Source organism: Barbatula barbatula (genome assembly GCF_947034865.1).
Source record: "Barbatula barbatula genome assembly, chromosome: 4".
Lineage (NCBI taxonomy): Eukaryota > Metazoa > Chordata > Actinopteri > Cypriniformes > Nemacheilidae > Barbatula > Barbatula barbatula.
The window spans coordinates 7,030,250-7,048,313 of record NC_136768.1 but is presented as its reverse complement, the minus strand read 5'-3'; the positions used below and the strand labels follow the sequence as shown (position 1 = coordinate 7,048,313).

The window sequence follows — 18,064 nt, the reverse complement described above, 5'->3', positions numbered from 1 at the left end:
ACAAACCCCATATTCACCCCCGTCTAGTATTTCTGAGGAGAGACAATTATTGTAATTACAGCTGTCTGATGACATGTTTGGTATAATGAATGTTTCTCATTAAATTTCTCTAACCCCAAACAACCTGCCCCAGAAAACTAGGGGGAAACATGCATTGGCACAATGGCACCACTTGATATCGGTAACCACATGTTTATAGGATTTAGGGAGCTTGGAATGTAATAATGTGTCTTGCTGGCTCTTTGGTTTTGTGTCTTGATTATTTAGTGCCTGCTTTACTGTTTGGTATTTTAGTGTACAGTGACCCCAAGATGTTTTTTGAAGCCTTAATAATTCGCACATGCCATTGCATTAGATAACAGAATATGAAATTGGCATTTATTAGGGCACTTAACACTTCAACAAAAGAGGTTTGGGGATAAAAGGTCCATAACTACACCTGTTACCCTGCTAGGACACCTGTGTGAAGTTACAATCAGCCTTTGTTTATTCATTGAAAATGACCTTAAGGCCAAGTTGTTAGAAGTAATTACAAAAACAAACATAAAAATAAGATCCCATAAAAACAAGTGCTACTTGGTTTGGAATGTACAGATTTAAGCACAGGCCAAGTGTCCAAATACGTTTGGGGCCCATTGTAGTGTATGTATATTATTACAATGTTAAATATAGTCTGTACTCTCTCTCTTCCTCTCTTGGTTTCACTAGCCTTCTGTCTTTTGGCGTCCCATCAGAATGAAGGAAGTTCATCGCTGTCATGCTGAGTTTGTGGAAAAAGGCCTAGTAAGAGCCGGAGTGCTGGGGGAGGAAGATGGGTGACCAAAGGAAGCAATAATAAAGCATGTCCTGGCTGAAAGGGTAGCGGACCCTCTCGTGCTCTTCTGCTAATGAGCCACTTCCACTGTCCTTGTGTTCAACATTGGTCTGAGTCATGTGACTGTCAGACATTACATCTATTCACGATTTCAACGATGATGCTTATAGCGCATGATGGCTTTGCCCAGAGGATTTTTTCCTCTCATAGAAGTATTTTTGACTAAAGAATGCTTTGTTAGCTCTGAACCACTTGTTAAGCAAACATTATTATCTTAGATCTTGATAAGAAGGCAGGTCCGTCCCCAACTGCCTTGACATCACAGTTTGTGTGGCCAAATATCCAGCGAGGTCATGAAGTGGTACATTTGAGCTGGAATAAAAATTATATATAAACCCGATCAGCTTTGTAAATAAATATGACTGTATTACAAACTGTGTGCTTTATATTTTCTTCTAGTTTTATAACTATGTACAATACGTCTAATGGGATGTTTAAATATTAAAGCACATCCTGAAACCATTACACATGTTGTAAGTGTTTAGTTCATTTAGAACATTTAGGGTTTAACATTACATTTATGCTGTTGGAAGACGTTTTTAAGTGCATTCAAGGTAAAACATTTTTACTTTGTCTGTTCCCTTGGGAATTATGCACAATTTTTGTGTCCTTATTAGTGCCATGTTGTTTCAGGTGAGCTACTTAAAGGGATAGTGCACCCAAAAATAAAAATTCTGTCATCCTTTACTCACGCTCTTGTCATTTCAAACCTGTATGACTATCTTCTGCAAGAAGATATTTTAAAGAATATTGGTAACCGAATAACGGCGATAACCATTTAATTCTATTATATAAACACAAAACCAATGCAAGTCAATGGGTACTGCCATTGTGCAGTTACCAACACAACATTCTTCAAAATATCTTATTTTGTGATCTGCAGAAGAAAGAAAGTAATGCAGGTTTAAATGACAACAGTGTGATTAAATGATGGCAGAATGTACATTTTTGGGTGAGCTATTCGTTTAAAATATCTATGGATCTTCCCAAGTACATTTTTACATAGTATACAGTGTTACGTTGTACGTATACATGGGAATGTGTATTTGCATGTATCTGTGCATATACTGGGACAGTTGTATGAAGGGAAATTAGACATCTGCACTTCTGGATCCCTGCACTGCTGTGACATCTGCTCAAGGACCAGGGATCACTGTGTGCGCCGCCAATGGGAGAGGCTCCAAATAAAAATCTCAGAAGTGGAAACTGGAACAAATAAAAATAGGATTCATGTCCTCTCCACTTCTGAGGTTTTGGAAGCATTAAAGGAAACTTGTTTTTCTGCCTCTCCTTGCTTAGAAAGGACTATGTTACTTTAGATGAAAATATGGTGAAAACCAAAGATGTCTGGCTTAACAAATCAACTGATTATTTCATAGAACATCACACGCTCAAGAGCCCTCAATTTATTCACTGACACCCATCCTTCACATTCAGTCTTACTGAACATTAGCAAACCTTACTAAATTTAAACTACACAGGGTTAAAAAGTTGAAGTTTTGCCATTTACGAAAACGCAACACTCAGTATAAGATTGAAGACGTGCTCTTGTGCAGCGATGTGCCTCTTGTTAATGATGAAACCAATTAGGTGAAAGGATCTTGTCAATAGCACCGACAGAGTCCTTGTTTATAATCAACCACGTCTGTTTTTTGTCTTCGGTTGACCTGATGTCCCTGTGTGATTGTAAACCAGCAGATACCTTGATCTTTGGGTTGAGACTGTATTTCAGAGTATCTCTCTCTATAAAGGGTCAAAACACAAAAGATGGTGAGTGCTTGAAGCTCACTGAAGGGTAAGCATCACCCGACCAGCTACGTCCCTCAACATTCAACTGGTAGAGCACTTAAATACCCGAATCATCACTATACCAAGGCAAGTACTATATTATACTACATAATGCTATAAACCTTAACATAAATCTCTCTGCTACAGCTCTTAACTTATTTGGCCAACATTGAAACCTTGTCTTACAGCTTGTCTAATGCTGTTGACTCTTCATATGACTAATTGCTTTTGTTGGACTGTTCATCATTTGCAAGCCGCTTTGAATAAAAGCACTAGCCTACTAAGCGAATGAATGTAAATGTCAGCCGAGAGGTGTTAAAAAAACAACAGAATTAGAATAGCACTGGTGTTTTTTTGGGGGACTTCTACGGGGAAGCCCTCAACGCAGTTGCACTTACAAAACATTTGGTATCATCTTTCACGTGTCATGTTTATCACACGCCAAGCATGGTTACCATGACATCTGTATAAATAAAAACCACAGCAACTACTTGTGGCTTTTTCTGTAAACGGGAGATGACAGGTGTTAAAAAACACTGAAGAATTATCTTCTGGTAGCATATTTATAAATAAATGTTTCAAGACGACCGCTTGTTGTGGAATGAGCTGTGGCCATTTCAAATATTAAGATGCACTTGTGCAGTATTTTACAAGCACCACACCCCAAGAACAGGATATGCCTTCTATATCATGATATAGAGGAAGTTGTGGTATTCACGTGCACAAATATTTGCTTAGTGCTTAGAACAGTGAATGTCTCTTATCTTTTAAAAAAGGTAATTTGATTGCTGTTACTTTTTTAAAAGGGAATTTATTTTTGTCTTGCAGAATTAGTTTATCTCGGTAGAAAACAAGTCCACAAGAAGGAAACGCTTATTGCATGTATAGTGAAAAATTCAAGACTGCAAGCTTCAGTGGACATCCTTTTACCGAAAACGCAAAGAAAAAAGCAAGTTCACATTATCAGCTTTTGGCTCTTTTGCAATCGTCTGGTTATCTGTCTCGTGTTCATTTAAATTTTCAGTAGTGATACGGAATGCGTGTTCGTTGACTGAGAAATGTTTCATTTAAGTTTGAAAAAAGAGATTGAGCAATGTCCTAGGCTGGATAATGCAGTAACCTGGTTCAGATGAGCTAGTGTAATGAGTAGTAGCCGCACGCTGAATCGAACGCAAAACAGAATCAAGAGAAGAGCGCGGCGACGTCATGGAAAGAATGACGTCAGGTTTAATTAGCCGCCGGGGAAGTCTCGTCCATGACTGTGGGCGGAGCCAACAACACCGGTCCATGCTAAAGCTTTTCTCGTATGAAGTCAAAATAAAGTCGAACGCAGCGTCAATACGTTCGTTTCGATTTAACCGAGCTCATAAACATACGTGTAAATAACGTGAGTTCGCATAAATAAAGGAACGGGAGCAAATAGCGGGAGTCTTCGCGCGTGACTGATATCTCGGCTAAACCAATGAGGATCCTCTAGTCTGTCAGTGGCCATCCTTCTGACGTGCATCACATGTCTTAGGCGACGCGAGGCTGTGGGAGGGATTTCTCTGCAGATTGGAGGAGCTAGATAGACGGCAGAGCGAGTCTGAGGGAGACCGAGAGAGTGAGGGGGATCTCTGAGGCTTTATTCGGAGAGCATTGTGAGTTTAAATGGCCCGTTTTCTGCTGCATGCTTTTTGATCTGTCTGCCGCTTCTAAATGCGAAACGTATGTGAAATGCATTTTTCTGCGTTGTTCTCTGACGATTATCTCACCGTTCTATCCTCTAGCCTTCGTTATTCTTGCCTAGCCAAATTGGCTAGTCCGTAACGAGAATAGAGAGGAACCCGACCGCTGTGCATTTTTAACACACAACTGCATGTTGTCACCGCAGGGGAAGGGGTTTCTGGAAAAAAATCGATGGTATCGCACCACGTTGAGATGCGGGGATGAGGCGAGCTCGTGCAGCGCACGCTGGAAAGTTGCTTTTGACTGCACGCGCAGCCTTTTCACAGCTACAATCGCCAGTTCACGCGATACGGCGTTTATTTGACAAACACCCTTATTCAAATATCACCGTTTTTGTGCTACAAGGAAGGAAGGTGACTTATCGTTTCCATGTCACTGTTGTGCGGTTTTGACGTGTTATCTAAGAAGGCTGACCAGTGGAGACGGTAGATAATGTGTAATGTTTTACAGAACCGTGGACTGTCTATTCCGTGAGCGCTAAATCAAAGAAAATACGTGTATCACTGAAGCGGTAAGAGTCTGTTTGTTTGTTTGTTAGTCTTCACGAGCGTTACTTGTTTGTTTTAAACGCTGTCAAACGAGCTAACTTGTCCGTCCAAGCGACCGTCTCTGTCTAGTAACGGACTTCTGTGTCGCTGTTCGTTCGGGGTCTTGTGACATAAGCGAGCACGACATTCTTTATAGCGCTTAAACCTGAAAACGACCGCAAGAATGACAGCAGATCGTTATAGACCGGTCTGTTTTCAGCAAAATAGCCGTTGTTTGGTGCCATTATGATGACAGCAACGCACCCTGTCAGGATGACTTGTGCTGAGACAGCTAGCGGTTACAGCTAGCAGGCTAAAGCCAACTGCGAGGACGCCTTTGCTGTCAACTAAATGTTTCAAGCATTGCCCGCTTTGTCAGGCTTCGCATTTGGGTGCGTATTGTACAATTGTCTGCGTTCAGCCGGTTGATATGCCTGTTGATCAACGTTTAGCGTGGCGCATTCATTTTCAACTCTCGTAGTATACGCTCCTAATTCCTCCTGTCATGTGTGACTTGGCATGGAGAGTCGTACAAGGGCTGTGCGACACGTCCAATTTGCCAGGACCGTATTTGAAGGAGCAGACGTGCAAAACCCAATGCGCACTACCTAATCGACTGGAATATTGCGTCTACTGTCTGACTGATGTGTTTAGATTGAATAAAGCGCTTATACGTAGACCCCGGTTTAAAGACCCTTTAATTGTGCGTTCACATAGCGTGTCAGGTGTGTTGCTTCATGGCGTACATCATTCGATGGCCTGTTGCTTCTTTTGCTCGGGCCTTTATAGCCCCCGATTATACCTCGCTGTATGACAGCAATGCTGAATTTGACCTTGAGTGCACGGCGTATATTCAACTTTTGCTGTCCCAAAACAAAACTCTGAATCTTTTTAATGTGTAGGCCTATTTGTTTTTAAAACGGGTAATTGTTGCGTACCTTTTGCTGAAACGCTTGGTCTGCACAGGTTTTAGGTCTATGCTGACCTTTGACATGCCTGTTGAGTTCAGATCACTGGTTATTTAAATATGCCTGTGTGAATCTTTATACAGTAACTATGACAACAGTTAAGCTCCATCGTGATCGATCAAGGTTATAAAACCACGATAACGCGGACTGATTTCCTAGACGCATCTAGGAGCAAAGTACTTTGAGGAATTTGTTCAAAGTGCAGCGCTTCAGTGCACTAAAATTGCTCTCATTACAACTGCAAAAGACCAAACTGTCTCTAATAAATATGTTGATTTGTTATGCATACTCATTATTCTAATATTACAATTAGCCTAAATTACAGCAATATTTGTTGTATTATTTATGGAATATAATGTTTTCTTCTTCTGTTGTATAGGACCCTTGCACACGTGAAACTGCACTTTACATTTCAGGATTGATTCAAAACAAAGCTTTTTGTGTGTTCTGTTGTCTATTTTTAAAGTAATACTTTTAAAATTAGATCAAATTATCGATCTTAATCTATGGCGATACCTACTGTTACAGCATTTAATGAAAATGTGAATGTGAGCTCTTGTAATATATTGATGTGTTCCATTCCAGCTGGTATGGAAAGATGGTAACCTAGCCCCTCTCTCTAGTATTGTTTATGTAAGAGGCCACTGACTCGGTGTCACATTAATCTGAGGTGACATTCAACCCCACAGAAGCTATTATAAACCGCTAAAAATAGTGTCTGTGTTATTAAGAGTGTTTATTGCTGTTTTATTTACGATATAGCTGAATGCCTATTCAAGACTATACAGATAAATGAACATTTCTTTGACCTCAGATGACTGGGGTAAGCTGTAACTACCTTTAGGATGTTCTGGAGGTCACGTTCCAGGCCCTATCCAACATTTTAGTCCAAATTAAATATGTTTTGTTGCATAACTTAAGCAGTCTAGTGCTCTGTGTTTGAGTGGTACCTACAGGTGTTGACTTGAAAAATTGTGACAAAGCTCAATATAGAGATGGCTTTGGACAGAAGCAGCCTTTACAGGTGTCCATCATTCTGTTTAGCATATGGTTACCAATTGTCTTCCCATGATTCTGCATTGACATTTAACAGTTACGTGTTCTGAACCTTCATCTTGCCCATTATCGCATTATAAGTTATCTCTAGATAATTACATGGTGTCAAAGATATAACCAGGAGTAGGAACAGATGGCTTGCTGTGAACTCTATATCAATCAGCCTTACGGTTCTCTTCTTTAAAGATGTACGGTCCCGATGAGAACATAAAAGCACTGAACTAAAGACAGACACATTTAAGTACATTTAAAGAAAAAGTAATACGTTGTAATTAAAATAAAATTCCAGTGTGAAGTTACATTTTGGGGGTGCCATTACAACAAGGTTCAGCACTAGATTCTTCTTGATGGTTGTTCTTTGTGGATGAGTGGGTGGCTGGTTTCTGCGAGTTAGCAGGATCAGTGCTGGTAATGTGGAAGGGCCCAGCCAGTGGTGTGAAGTGGCCCTAAGTGCACTGAGCCATGTAGCATGAGTAAGGCGGGGCGTCTGCATTGTACCCTCCACATAGAAATGGCCTGACCCATTTCAGCAACTGCCAGAGAGGGGGATGGGGAATGGGCTGTCTGAGGCAGCTAAAAATACCCCATTACGGACAGCTTCACTGCAGAGGGATCCCTGGAATGGCTGTCCTTGACTTGCATGAAGTTGGCTTGTACAGTAAAGAGAGTTTCCAATTGCCATCCAAGAACAAGAGGGTTTTCCTTAGGTTTTCTTGGAACCTCACTTGTAGTACTTTGGAACAGTTTTGATGTGTCTTAAACCTGACTTGGTTTTCTGCAGGTGATGGAAAAAGATAAATGCACATTTATAGACCTCTGTCTAAGTGACACTACCATAAATGCCCTTTTTCATTGTCTGTGGTCATCTTTAGACTGGCATCGCTGCATGAAAGCAGACCTAGAATGCGCCAGGTCTAACCCACCTCAGCCCTCTAGTATCAAATGGTGTACTGCTTGGATTCAGTGTAAATGAGCTCAAATTAGTGCTGCCCTAGACTACACCAACCAAGAAGAGAAAGTCAGAGCTCACAGCACCTATCCTGAACTATCCTATACAATCCTATACTTGCATTGTGACTCTAACCAAGTAAGATCACAAGCCGTTGCTGGGTAAAGATCTTTACATTCTCTCTCAGACTTTCACATTGTTGTTGGGTGACTGTCATTCTTTCTGTTGAATTTCAACAGACACTGGACTGCAGATACTTGTGTATAGCAGGGGTTAACAGTATTGTTGCTCAACCATACTGTGGTTGCTAGCGGTTGTTAGTTTGAAGATCCAATCACAATGATTTTCCACTGTTGTGACATGTGACCTGCTCTGCAAGCTGAAACTGTCACGGCACAGCAAAGATTGCCACTTCTCTCATCTTGGTCAAGCAGTCACTTATGGATGATAACTAGAACTGGAGGAGGTAGTGAAAGATAGCTTCTGCAGGACAGAGGTTATCTTGCTTAAAACCTGTAGAAATTCCTGTCATTTCTGTCATGCAACCACTTTTTTTTTAAACTTATTTTAGCGAGAACTCTGTAGTACTCAGTACTCTGAGAACCTGTTTGTTTGGCTTTTTTAAATGAACCTTGGTAATAAAATGTTTGCAATGACTACTTGACACGCCAGTCATTTAGAAAACCTCAATTGTTTTTATTATAGGGGTCATATTGGATGGCTTAAATTAACATTATTGTACACATTTGGTGTAATACAGTGTGTTTACACGGTGTATGGTTAAAAAACACATTAGTTTTCACATACCGTCTTGCCCCGCTTTTTCTTTTAACAAAGCTCATCATTGTGAAAAGCACTGTGTGCTCTAATGGGCCAGCTACCCAGTGCGTTGTGATTTGCCGAATACCTCAAGCATGTGGCGAAAATGTAACGCCCCTTACTATATTCGGATCATCAGCCTTCAAAGCATATTGACAGCTGATAATGTCTTTGTACCGTGTTCAAGCCCGAATATGATCCGGAAAATTTATTTGACCAACCGGATAATCAACTTTGCCAGCAGAGTGTATTTGAAAAACTATTATGTTTAACAATTAGTTAACTATAGCTAAATTCTCGACACAACGTGACGGACAAAGTCAATAAAACATTATAATGAGGCATTTGTTGCATCCAGCGAGGACGTAGTTACTGAATATAATAACTTGTATTGACTTTTTTTGTTTAGCATCACACTGGAGGGGAGAACAGCCAGAGGATACAAGGCTCTCAGATTTCTAATTGTGTCCTTGCTTCTCACGAACTGACGTAGAATTGTGGGGGCGTGGTTAAACGTGGCCTTTTGGGCCAGTTTGGATGAGCCTCCGAATTTAAATATAACATCTCTTTTAGTTTGAGATTTAATATTTGCAATTTTACGGGTCTAATATATGCATGAACAACTTGTCACAAACCAAAGATACAGGAAAACACGGAGTCAAGTCATATGACTCCTTTAAGGACTCTTTCTAGGACTACTAAAGTCACTGTTACACGGCTAGCTGTTACGCTGTTAAAACGGTTGGGTGTTTCCCTTTTCACATCCAGTTGAAGTAACAGATAAAACAGCTTGTTTACTTTAACAAACTCATTTCATTGCTGTATTTTCAAATAGGGCTCTGTGACATTTTGAACATATTCCCCATGGTTTTGGTGAAAATTGAAGAAAATTCATTCATATTTTTTTTATTTAGCGGTTTAAGAGCAAACACATAAATGATTAAGATTAATATTGCAGAATACATATTGCAGTATGAAAAATATTTAAATATTTATTTCTAGCTAGACCACCCAAGCACTGTAATAGTAATGCTAATAATAGCTTTTGGTGTATTTATTATGGGCTGTGTAGAAACACTTTTTAACCCTTATTGATTATGAAATGCTTAGTATGTGAAATTGAGCAGTTTTAACTGAATATTTTATTGTTTTTCTGTAGTGTTCATGACATTATCAATGAGATGTTTATTTCCCTTTTTTTGTCTGTTTTTGTTATTATCCTTTCAATTCTATTATACATCATGAGTTGCCAAAAGCAGAGCATTTTATGTGGCTCTAAAAAGGCAGGTATACTGTTTAATACAAGGCTAGAGTCTCTCACATAGTTAAAGATGGCAGGTCAGTTCCCACGCTACTACTCAAATAAGCGCACATAGTTTTGCTTCTAGATGTGGGTAGCATGTCACCTTGAAACTCAGCCAGTGACTTGGAGTTCCTATTTACTATTTTCAGGCCTGTTGGAGAGTTGGCTTTACTTGTGTTCTCAGATATAAGATAAACACCAAATTCTATGTCCATTGTGAGTTTTTTTTACTTGTGAACACTCCATAATAACAATGAATTATTTTCTTTCTCTTTGCAGATCTCCTTGGGCTGATTTTTGCAAAGTTCCATGCACCATGAATGCAACGCCACAGGCTGAGGGGAATGGCTTATCCCAGTCCTGCCACCTGCAGTCGGGCATCCTCCTCCTCCTCCTTTGAAGGACGTCAGTTGTTTATGGGAACTACTGGCATTGGTCTTCTGAGGATATAGCTCTCCTTTTGGGACGCCATTTTTCCACCCTTGCTGAAACCGTGTAACCGGGAGACATGGCTAACAACTCGTACAGCGGGGTGAAGAACTCTGTGGCCGAGCCCAATCACGATGGAGAGTTTGGTTGCTCACTTAAAGAGCTGCGCTCTCTGATGGAACTGCGGGGGGCTGAGGCATTACAAAAAATTGAAGATTCTTATGGGGACGTTAATGGACTTTGCAACAGACTAAAGACATCGGCCATAGATGGTGCGTAGTAATTATCTCATACTTCCTCTGCTTTGCAGAAATCCAATTAGGAAAACAGTGATTTAGTTTTTGCTTCAGTTGTTGAGGGTGCAAACAGTTCCAGTTGGTTTAGTTTAAGAGGATTTATTTTATTTAATTGGCATTGTTGCGTCTCATTCAATTCAATTCAACATTGGCTGTTACCGGTAGGATGCAGTTCAGTTCCAGTTGAATGTGTTGGTGCGTTTTAGTTTATCTGAGGGTCTGTATAATGCTGGTGTTCTACACCAGGTCTTGATTGTGACTTAGCTAGTTTAAATGAAAAAGAAAACTAAAAAGGAAGGCTTCAAAGAAATTCGCCTAAATAAAGCCTCCATGCATTGTTCCTGTGTTTGAGCATTTTTATTTGCAATGTGTCAAACACATATGCCATCCTGTCTTCAAGTGTGTGGGACTGCGGTTACAGCAGAAACTTCACAGCTTTTATAATAGCTTCATTTAGTTTCTCTTGTTCTTCTGGTCTCCCGTTTTCTCGCTTTCACGCTAGTTCTTCATTTCTCTGTCTGTTTTTATCTCATTCTTCTGTCATTGGAATGGGTGTGTGCGCAGGTATATAGTAGAGAAGATAGGGGAAAGTGCAGAGTCAGTGTGCAGCACACAGCTGCAGCTCCATGGGTTTATTACCTCTCTGTAGACATCAGGTTTAATCGCTGGTCTGACCTTGATTGAACTCTTGGGGGAAGGGATTTTCAGTTTGATCCCAGATTAAAACGGCACCATATCCACCGCAGTTCTCCGCAGGCGCTGCGAGACACAACTGGCCCACTTGTGTGTGAACACCAGGATCGGAGACTGGCAGGGGTGTAATGGTTCTTGGTAAAATATTGAAACTGCACCGTTCTCCATCACCGGTTCGTCATATGTCTTGACAACGCATTTAGAATATGGTTCGTTAAAAATTATAATGCCTAAAATAGACTGACAAAGTTCAGCTAATGTATGTTTGTCGATGGATACAAATCAAATAACATAGAAACATTTGAATAGGATTGATGGATGCTGTAATATGACCAGTCATTGCGTTTTCATCACCCGGGTGTTGTGACAAGCTAGTGCAGGTGAGACCTGAACAGCACATGTTGCTGTTTAAACTAAACTCATTCAAGCCTTGCCAATTTAATGATTTAAGTGCAACATAATGCACTAGAAAACTTGCATGCTGTGAGAAGATCAGATGCGCGCAAAAGAAAGCTGAGTCTCAGACATGGTGCAAAATATTGAGTTGTCTTTAAAGTCTTGCGCTTAAACGGACAAGTTCACAAAAGAAATAAGTCAACATGCCCCTCTTGTCGAGTATCTTAACAAACAAAGTAGGTTATGTCTTTAGTGAAATGGAAGAAACAGACAAGAAAACAACGCATGTGTACAATATCAGTGTACTGGATGTGCTCCATTCCTCTTAAAGCAACAGCAGCATATTCATGCTGTCTGTTAAAAGTCAAGGAAATCACTCACTTGTGACTCAATAGCTTCTGTAACTTCAATTATGATTCATCGTTATTTAATCTCTACATTTGCAATGTTATGTTATATTTTATTTCTATACCTTAAAAGTTATATACAGTATCTCATTTCATTTTCTGCTTTGCCCTGTTGTTTTATTGGTGCTGTTACTTGTAGCTTGATTATTTGGTCTTATTTTTATCTGTCAGTAGTCCCTTTTCTCTGAACATAGCACACACCGAACTGAAACCGTGACCCTAAAACCATGACACATACCGAACCGTGAGTAATTTGAACCGTTACACCCCTACAGACTGGCGTTTCATTGTATTGATTGGTTGTTTTTGGACATTGTTTCCATGACAAAACCGCACAACCATAGCTCGATCTGATCAGTAGTCAAAAGTATTTTCTATAGCATCATAACCAAAAACAAGTTTGGATTAACTCACTGGCTATGCTCAAGAGACCACTGTCATGTCTTCGGGATATTTTGGTCCCCTCTTATGTCTCAGGTCCCTCCTTTAATGCTAGTCTGTTGGATTATGTAGAAAATTGTAAATCAGTTAAATTTTGTCATTTGAAGCTAGTAGCAAGTATCTTGCACGACAATTAACATTATGATCAATGAGTGACACAGAAATGATTTGTCTTTCAGTTCTTACGATGAGATTATTCAGTCATATGATGTGTACAGCATGTTTGTCACCTGCCCTTGCAAGGTCTGACTTTTATTAGCAGGTGATGAAATAGTGAGTGATTGAAACAGAGGCTCACTGTCTCATCTGTAGTCCAGAGCTATACCTTTGTTATGGTGTCAGTGGAAACTACAGCGTCGCTGGAAATGTATATTTTGACGTTGTGTCTTGACATTTATAGCTCGAACAATGGGGTCACACTGGTATCATCAATACTTGCTCAGCATTGCTTAATAATTTATATATTTCCTGAATAGAACATTGGAAATTTGGTCCGTGCTGTGCCATTCTTTTTATACTGAAGAAATAGGCTTTAGTTATGAAAGTCAGATGATTTCTTCCCTAGATATTGCGCTCATTGCACAGACGCACGGAGGCGTCTGTCATTCAGCCATTTATGCAGCACGGCCACCCGAGAATAGAGCCCTACAGCGATCCACCAATTTAGCTTTGCCCCGTCCCCTCAGCTTCACAATAGCGCGCTGGCAGGCAGCCCTGCTGTTATGACACGTTTTATAGCTTAATCAGATCACTCAGCTTTGCCATAGGAAATTAAGTAGTTATTTAAGATTACAAGAGCTTTGACAATTGAAAAGGGATTTCTAATTATTAAGTAGGCCATTTCTCAATCCAGAGCAAAGCCACTTTTAAGCTTTCAACTCTTTCAAATGTTATAAATTGCTTTTTAAAGCTACCCTGGCTTGCATGACCGCATACCACCTAAAGGTTCCTCAAAACGATTGTGTCATGCAGTTTACTTGAGAACTTAGACAATTCACATGTGTTGGTGGAAAAGGTTTGTACTGCAAATTATGGCAGAAGGCTGCTTTCATTGCTTAGACGGGAACTATCAGAGCATTGTATGCGTGATTCTGCATCTAATGCGGCCTCAAGACAAAAGACGTGCTTCGAGTTAAGTTTGCGTGATAACTTGTTTGTGCAGGAATTATTTAAATACCACAACTTAAAATGCAGATAACCCCACCTTTTACTGATAGTTTGTTAGAGCATGGTGCTAGCAACGCCAAGGTCATGGATTTGAATCCCAGGAATTTCACGTACTTGGAAATAAATGTGTAGCGTAATGCAATGTAAGTCGCTTTGGATAAAAGCGTCTGCCAAATGCGTAAATGTAAATAATTTGGTATGTTGATATCTGTATATTGATTAATTGGACGAGCTGCCTATTTGTATTAAATATGTTCTTGCTTTGTCTAGCCTGTTAGATTAGTTCGAATTTTCTTTAAGTCTTATGCATCGATTTCTTTTGTGGATTGTGAAAACAACTTAGTTTCCATAGAGGCTACTGTTTTTGTGGCTCCGTCTGAGGTGGAGGTAGACCGGTAGCTACCATGAGTTTTAGGCCTACAACAGCTAATTCACATCACTGTGTTTGTAGTTTGAGCACAATGGTTCATCAGGACTCAGCGAAGCTTCATGCAAGTTGGATATGCATGGAGGCATAAATGCATTTTTGACAGAGACATAAGAGCTGACTCATCTGCTTCTAAGCCCACTCTCCACCAAAGAGACAATATAATCCTCAATCTCAATTTCCCGTGGCTTTACTGCATTCACATTGCAGCAGTGTTTCAACACACAGTTTAGCTACTGTCCTTTCTTTCATCTAGGAGGACTAATGGCTTCCTTTTATGTCAGTCGGAGCAATTCATTTGTTCCATTATTCAAATTTGGGCATCTCCTTGCCGTTAAGGCCACTTAATTCCAAAGAATCAATTTAAAATTGAGTTTAACTCTGAATTTTTTTTATGAAGATACATTCATTATAACATCATCTAAAACTTAGTTTCTCCTTCAGTTTGTTCTCAGAATTCTCCTGAGGTACATAATAAAGACACAAAGACATTTCTTTATCTCAAAGAGATATATATATATATATTATTTTTTTTTGCACATTTCATTGTTCCACACTCTACATCTGGTAGAGTATAGCGCTTGCACAGTCATGGGTTAAATTTGAAAGTTTAATTGAAAATTAACTATTTAATATTCGAGTTTACAGTAAGAATGTCATCAGTTTCACTTCATTAGTTCAACACACAAATCAATCACAAGGCTTTTTTTAAACGAAACGGAAGCCTGCTAGTGCACGTGTACACGTCAATCCTTGTTAGAGATAGCGATCACGTTTTTTATCCTACTATGGCAAGGTCGCAGTGCACGCTCGTCTATGGTGTGGGGGACGTTAAGGTCTTTTCGATTGGTCGCGAAAGCTGCCTGTTTCACATCAGCTTAAAGGCTAATGGCCTACATCTAACGCCACATTTTCATTTTGGTGTTTTTGTATCGAAGATTTTCAATTTGAAACCAAGAATCTGCAGATGATTTATAAAAATACTAGTGCCTAAATATATATTAAAATATATTTTAGAATTGGCCTTGAGGTGTGAGTTCACCGTGATCACAGGGCTGTTAGCTCCGCCGAGAACAGAATGTTTTTGGTTTATTTGTATTATAAAAAAAAGAGAGCGTAAATCTTTTACTAATATAGGCTTTACACGCAATACTGACACATATTAGTGTTCAAACACCTTATAATAGTGAATTTTCAAGAAGATGTCTCCTTTAAATGGGTGTGATGCTTCTGGGTATATATTTATGCACGGCTTTAGATATTAGAAGTAGCTTTTTGTTGAATATGTAAGTGTTGCTGAATGCTGACTTGACAGACATAAAGCTTCACAGCACAGTCGAATGTAATTCAGTACCAGAAAACACGCTTTTGATACGCTAAGTGTTAATATGCATAAAACCTTCATGTCAATGACAGTATTGAGAGAGCAACAGTATTGAGGCTGAGCATTGCTATGGCACCGCTGAGTAATGTGATAGATGTTGTCATGACAATAGGCTCTGCTGACCAGGCTGCTCTCTGGTCTGGCAGGCAAGCCATCCTGTTCACTCACACGTACACGTTTGCTTTGAATCCCAGACACTAGATACAAGTGTGCACACATCTTTTATCTCCATACTAAAGCTCAGGCTACATTCACCACATTCAGTCTCTTCGCATGCGGTGTGTGAATGAACCGTACGTACCCACACCACAACCTCTTTGAATACCTGCTTTGGATATAGAGAATTATTCAAATGTAAACCAGAGACCTGCTGTTTAAGCAGTGAATTTGAATCATTCTTGAAAATGATACCGTAGAATGGAGCTGGTAAGTCGACAGGCTTTGTTTTTACACCCAGGAAATTATTTACAGTTAGTTGAGAATGTCATTAAAGGACTGGTTTGTATTAATATTTTAGTTTGCTGAACTGTCAATATTGATGGATTCGCTTTGATAATAGATCTTGATCAAATTCATACGGAACGGTTTAGGCCTAATCCTTACACATTTATGCGTTTCCTTTTAAACCAACAATTTGGATTGGATATGGACATTAACACCTAATAATATTAACTGGGATGTCAGATACTCTTAAATGCATTTCTATTGCGTTCCAATTGCAGGCATTCCTTGATTATCGATAAAAAATGTGTCATTCATATGTTATTACCGTAATCTTAGAAAAGAACTTCAAATGATATGGCTTTGTCTAAAAGCCGTTGTAGATGACCCACATGCCTTTGCTTTTTAGGGATGCACCGAATGTTCGGCAACCGAACATATTCAGCCGAATAAAGCAGGTTGAGTGCATTTCACGAAGAGAGAGAGATACAATCGCGCGCACTTTATTAATGCAGCAAATGTGTCGGCAGAGTGTGGAGCATATAATATATGTCAGAGAAAGAGTACACTTCTGAATGAAAGCGTATTTACCGGTCGGTAACTTGTGTACTTCAGACTGGAGCGGGTGGTCTGACAGTAGCCCCAGTGCTCGCGACATCCTTTGATTACATGCAGTGGTCGAGCACACAGTTCCCTGTACTAACAACTTGTCAAAGTATGTCTGTGCATCCCGGCCACGGCAGCACCTTCTGAGAGAACAGTCCACAGTTTGTGGTCGGACTTTGGAGGAGAGACGTGAACTGAAATTGTTGTCAGTTAGAATTGCTTGCGTGAATTTTTTTTTCTTTAAATCATTTTGCAGTGTAGACTATAATAATCCAGCTGTTTTTGTAGTGTAGTGAAGTGGTACAGAGTACAGTCAGTTCTTTTAGCAGTCAGTTATAGGCCCAGTATAGGCTATTCAAGAAGGGAGAGGGTTTACATTAATTGTTTTAATTTAGCCTACTTGTTTTTATCAATTTTATTTAAGTTATATTGCAAAGCAAGACCAAATATAAAAAGCACATTTCGACCATTCGGCAATAGTGAAAAAACTGGCTAAAGTAATTGAAAAAATACGAAAAGCCATGTTCGGTATTCGGCCTTTGGCCAAATGTTTCATTTTTATTCAGCATCGCGTAGAATTTGTATAGGTCTTATAGAAACTCATTAATCTTGACATTGTGCTACATGTGAAGAGTCTGTGTTCATTATTTACTTTAATAATTGATTGATTAAGTGTTTCTCTCTTGTTGTTCTTGTTCCAGGATTAAGCGGGCAGCCCTCAGATATTGAAAAGAGAACATCAGCGTTTGGTCAGAACTTAATACCTCCTAAAAAGCCAAAAACCTTTCTTCAATTAGTATGGGAAGCATTACAGGATGTAACACTGATTATCTTGGAAGTGGCAGCAATAGTTTCTTTAGGCCTTTCTTTTTATCAACCTCCGGAATCAGAAGAAAGAAGTGAGTAAACCATTTTTTCCAGTTTATAGGTATAGCGCTCAAGTTATCAGTTTATTGTTTTATGCTTATAGGAGCTATGTTTTACTGTGTATCATTGTTTGTGCACGTTCAGACTGCGGGAATGCGGCAGGGGGTGTGGAAGATGAAGGAGAAGCAGAGGCAGGGTGGATAGAAGGAGCAGCTATCCTCCTGTCTGTTGTTTGTGTGGTGCTCGTAACAGCCTTCAACGATTGGAGCAAAGAAAAGCAGTTCCGCGGCTTGCAGAGCCGCATTGAACAAGAGCAGAAGTTTACCGTGGTTCGAGGAGGGCAAGTCATCCAGGTCCCCGTGGCCGAGATTGTCGTTGGAGACATTGCACAAATTAAATATGGTAAACTCATCTCAATAGACAAGACGTCTTATTTTTGCTCTTACAGATATGGCAACAGTATTTATTGCCAAATCCATACGAAGACTAGTACACATT

At 39.7% G+C, this 18,064-nt stretch overlaps 1 protein-coding gene across 3 annotated transcripts in view; it reads left to right on the top strand.

The window, feature by feature from the left end:
* The first annotated feature begins 3,919 nt into the window (after nucleotides 1–3,919).
* Nucleotides 3,920–18,064, top strand: part of LOC306893422 (plasma membrane calcium-transporting ATPase 1-like) — a 28,585-nt gene continuing 14,440 nt past the window's right edge. For 2 of the 3 annotated variants that reach the window (XM_079455210.1, XM_079455212.1), the window contains exons 1-4: nucleotides 3,920–4,302; nucleotides 10,292–10,713; nucleotides 17,401–17,598; nucleotides 17,711–17,968. In XM_079455210.1, the coding sequence (XP_079311336.1) occupies nucleotides 10,521–10,713; nucleotides 17,401–17,598; nucleotides 17,711–17,968 (649 nt within the window). In that variant the 5' untranslated portion in view covers nucleotides 3,920–4,302; nucleotides 10,292–10,520. Of the gene's footprint in view, nucleotides 4,303–4,840; nucleotides 4,902–10,291; nucleotides 10,714–17,400; nucleotides 17,599–17,710; nucleotides 17,969–18,064 lie in introns of all 3 variants that reach the window. The other variant, XM_079455211.1, reaches the window with a different exon arrangement.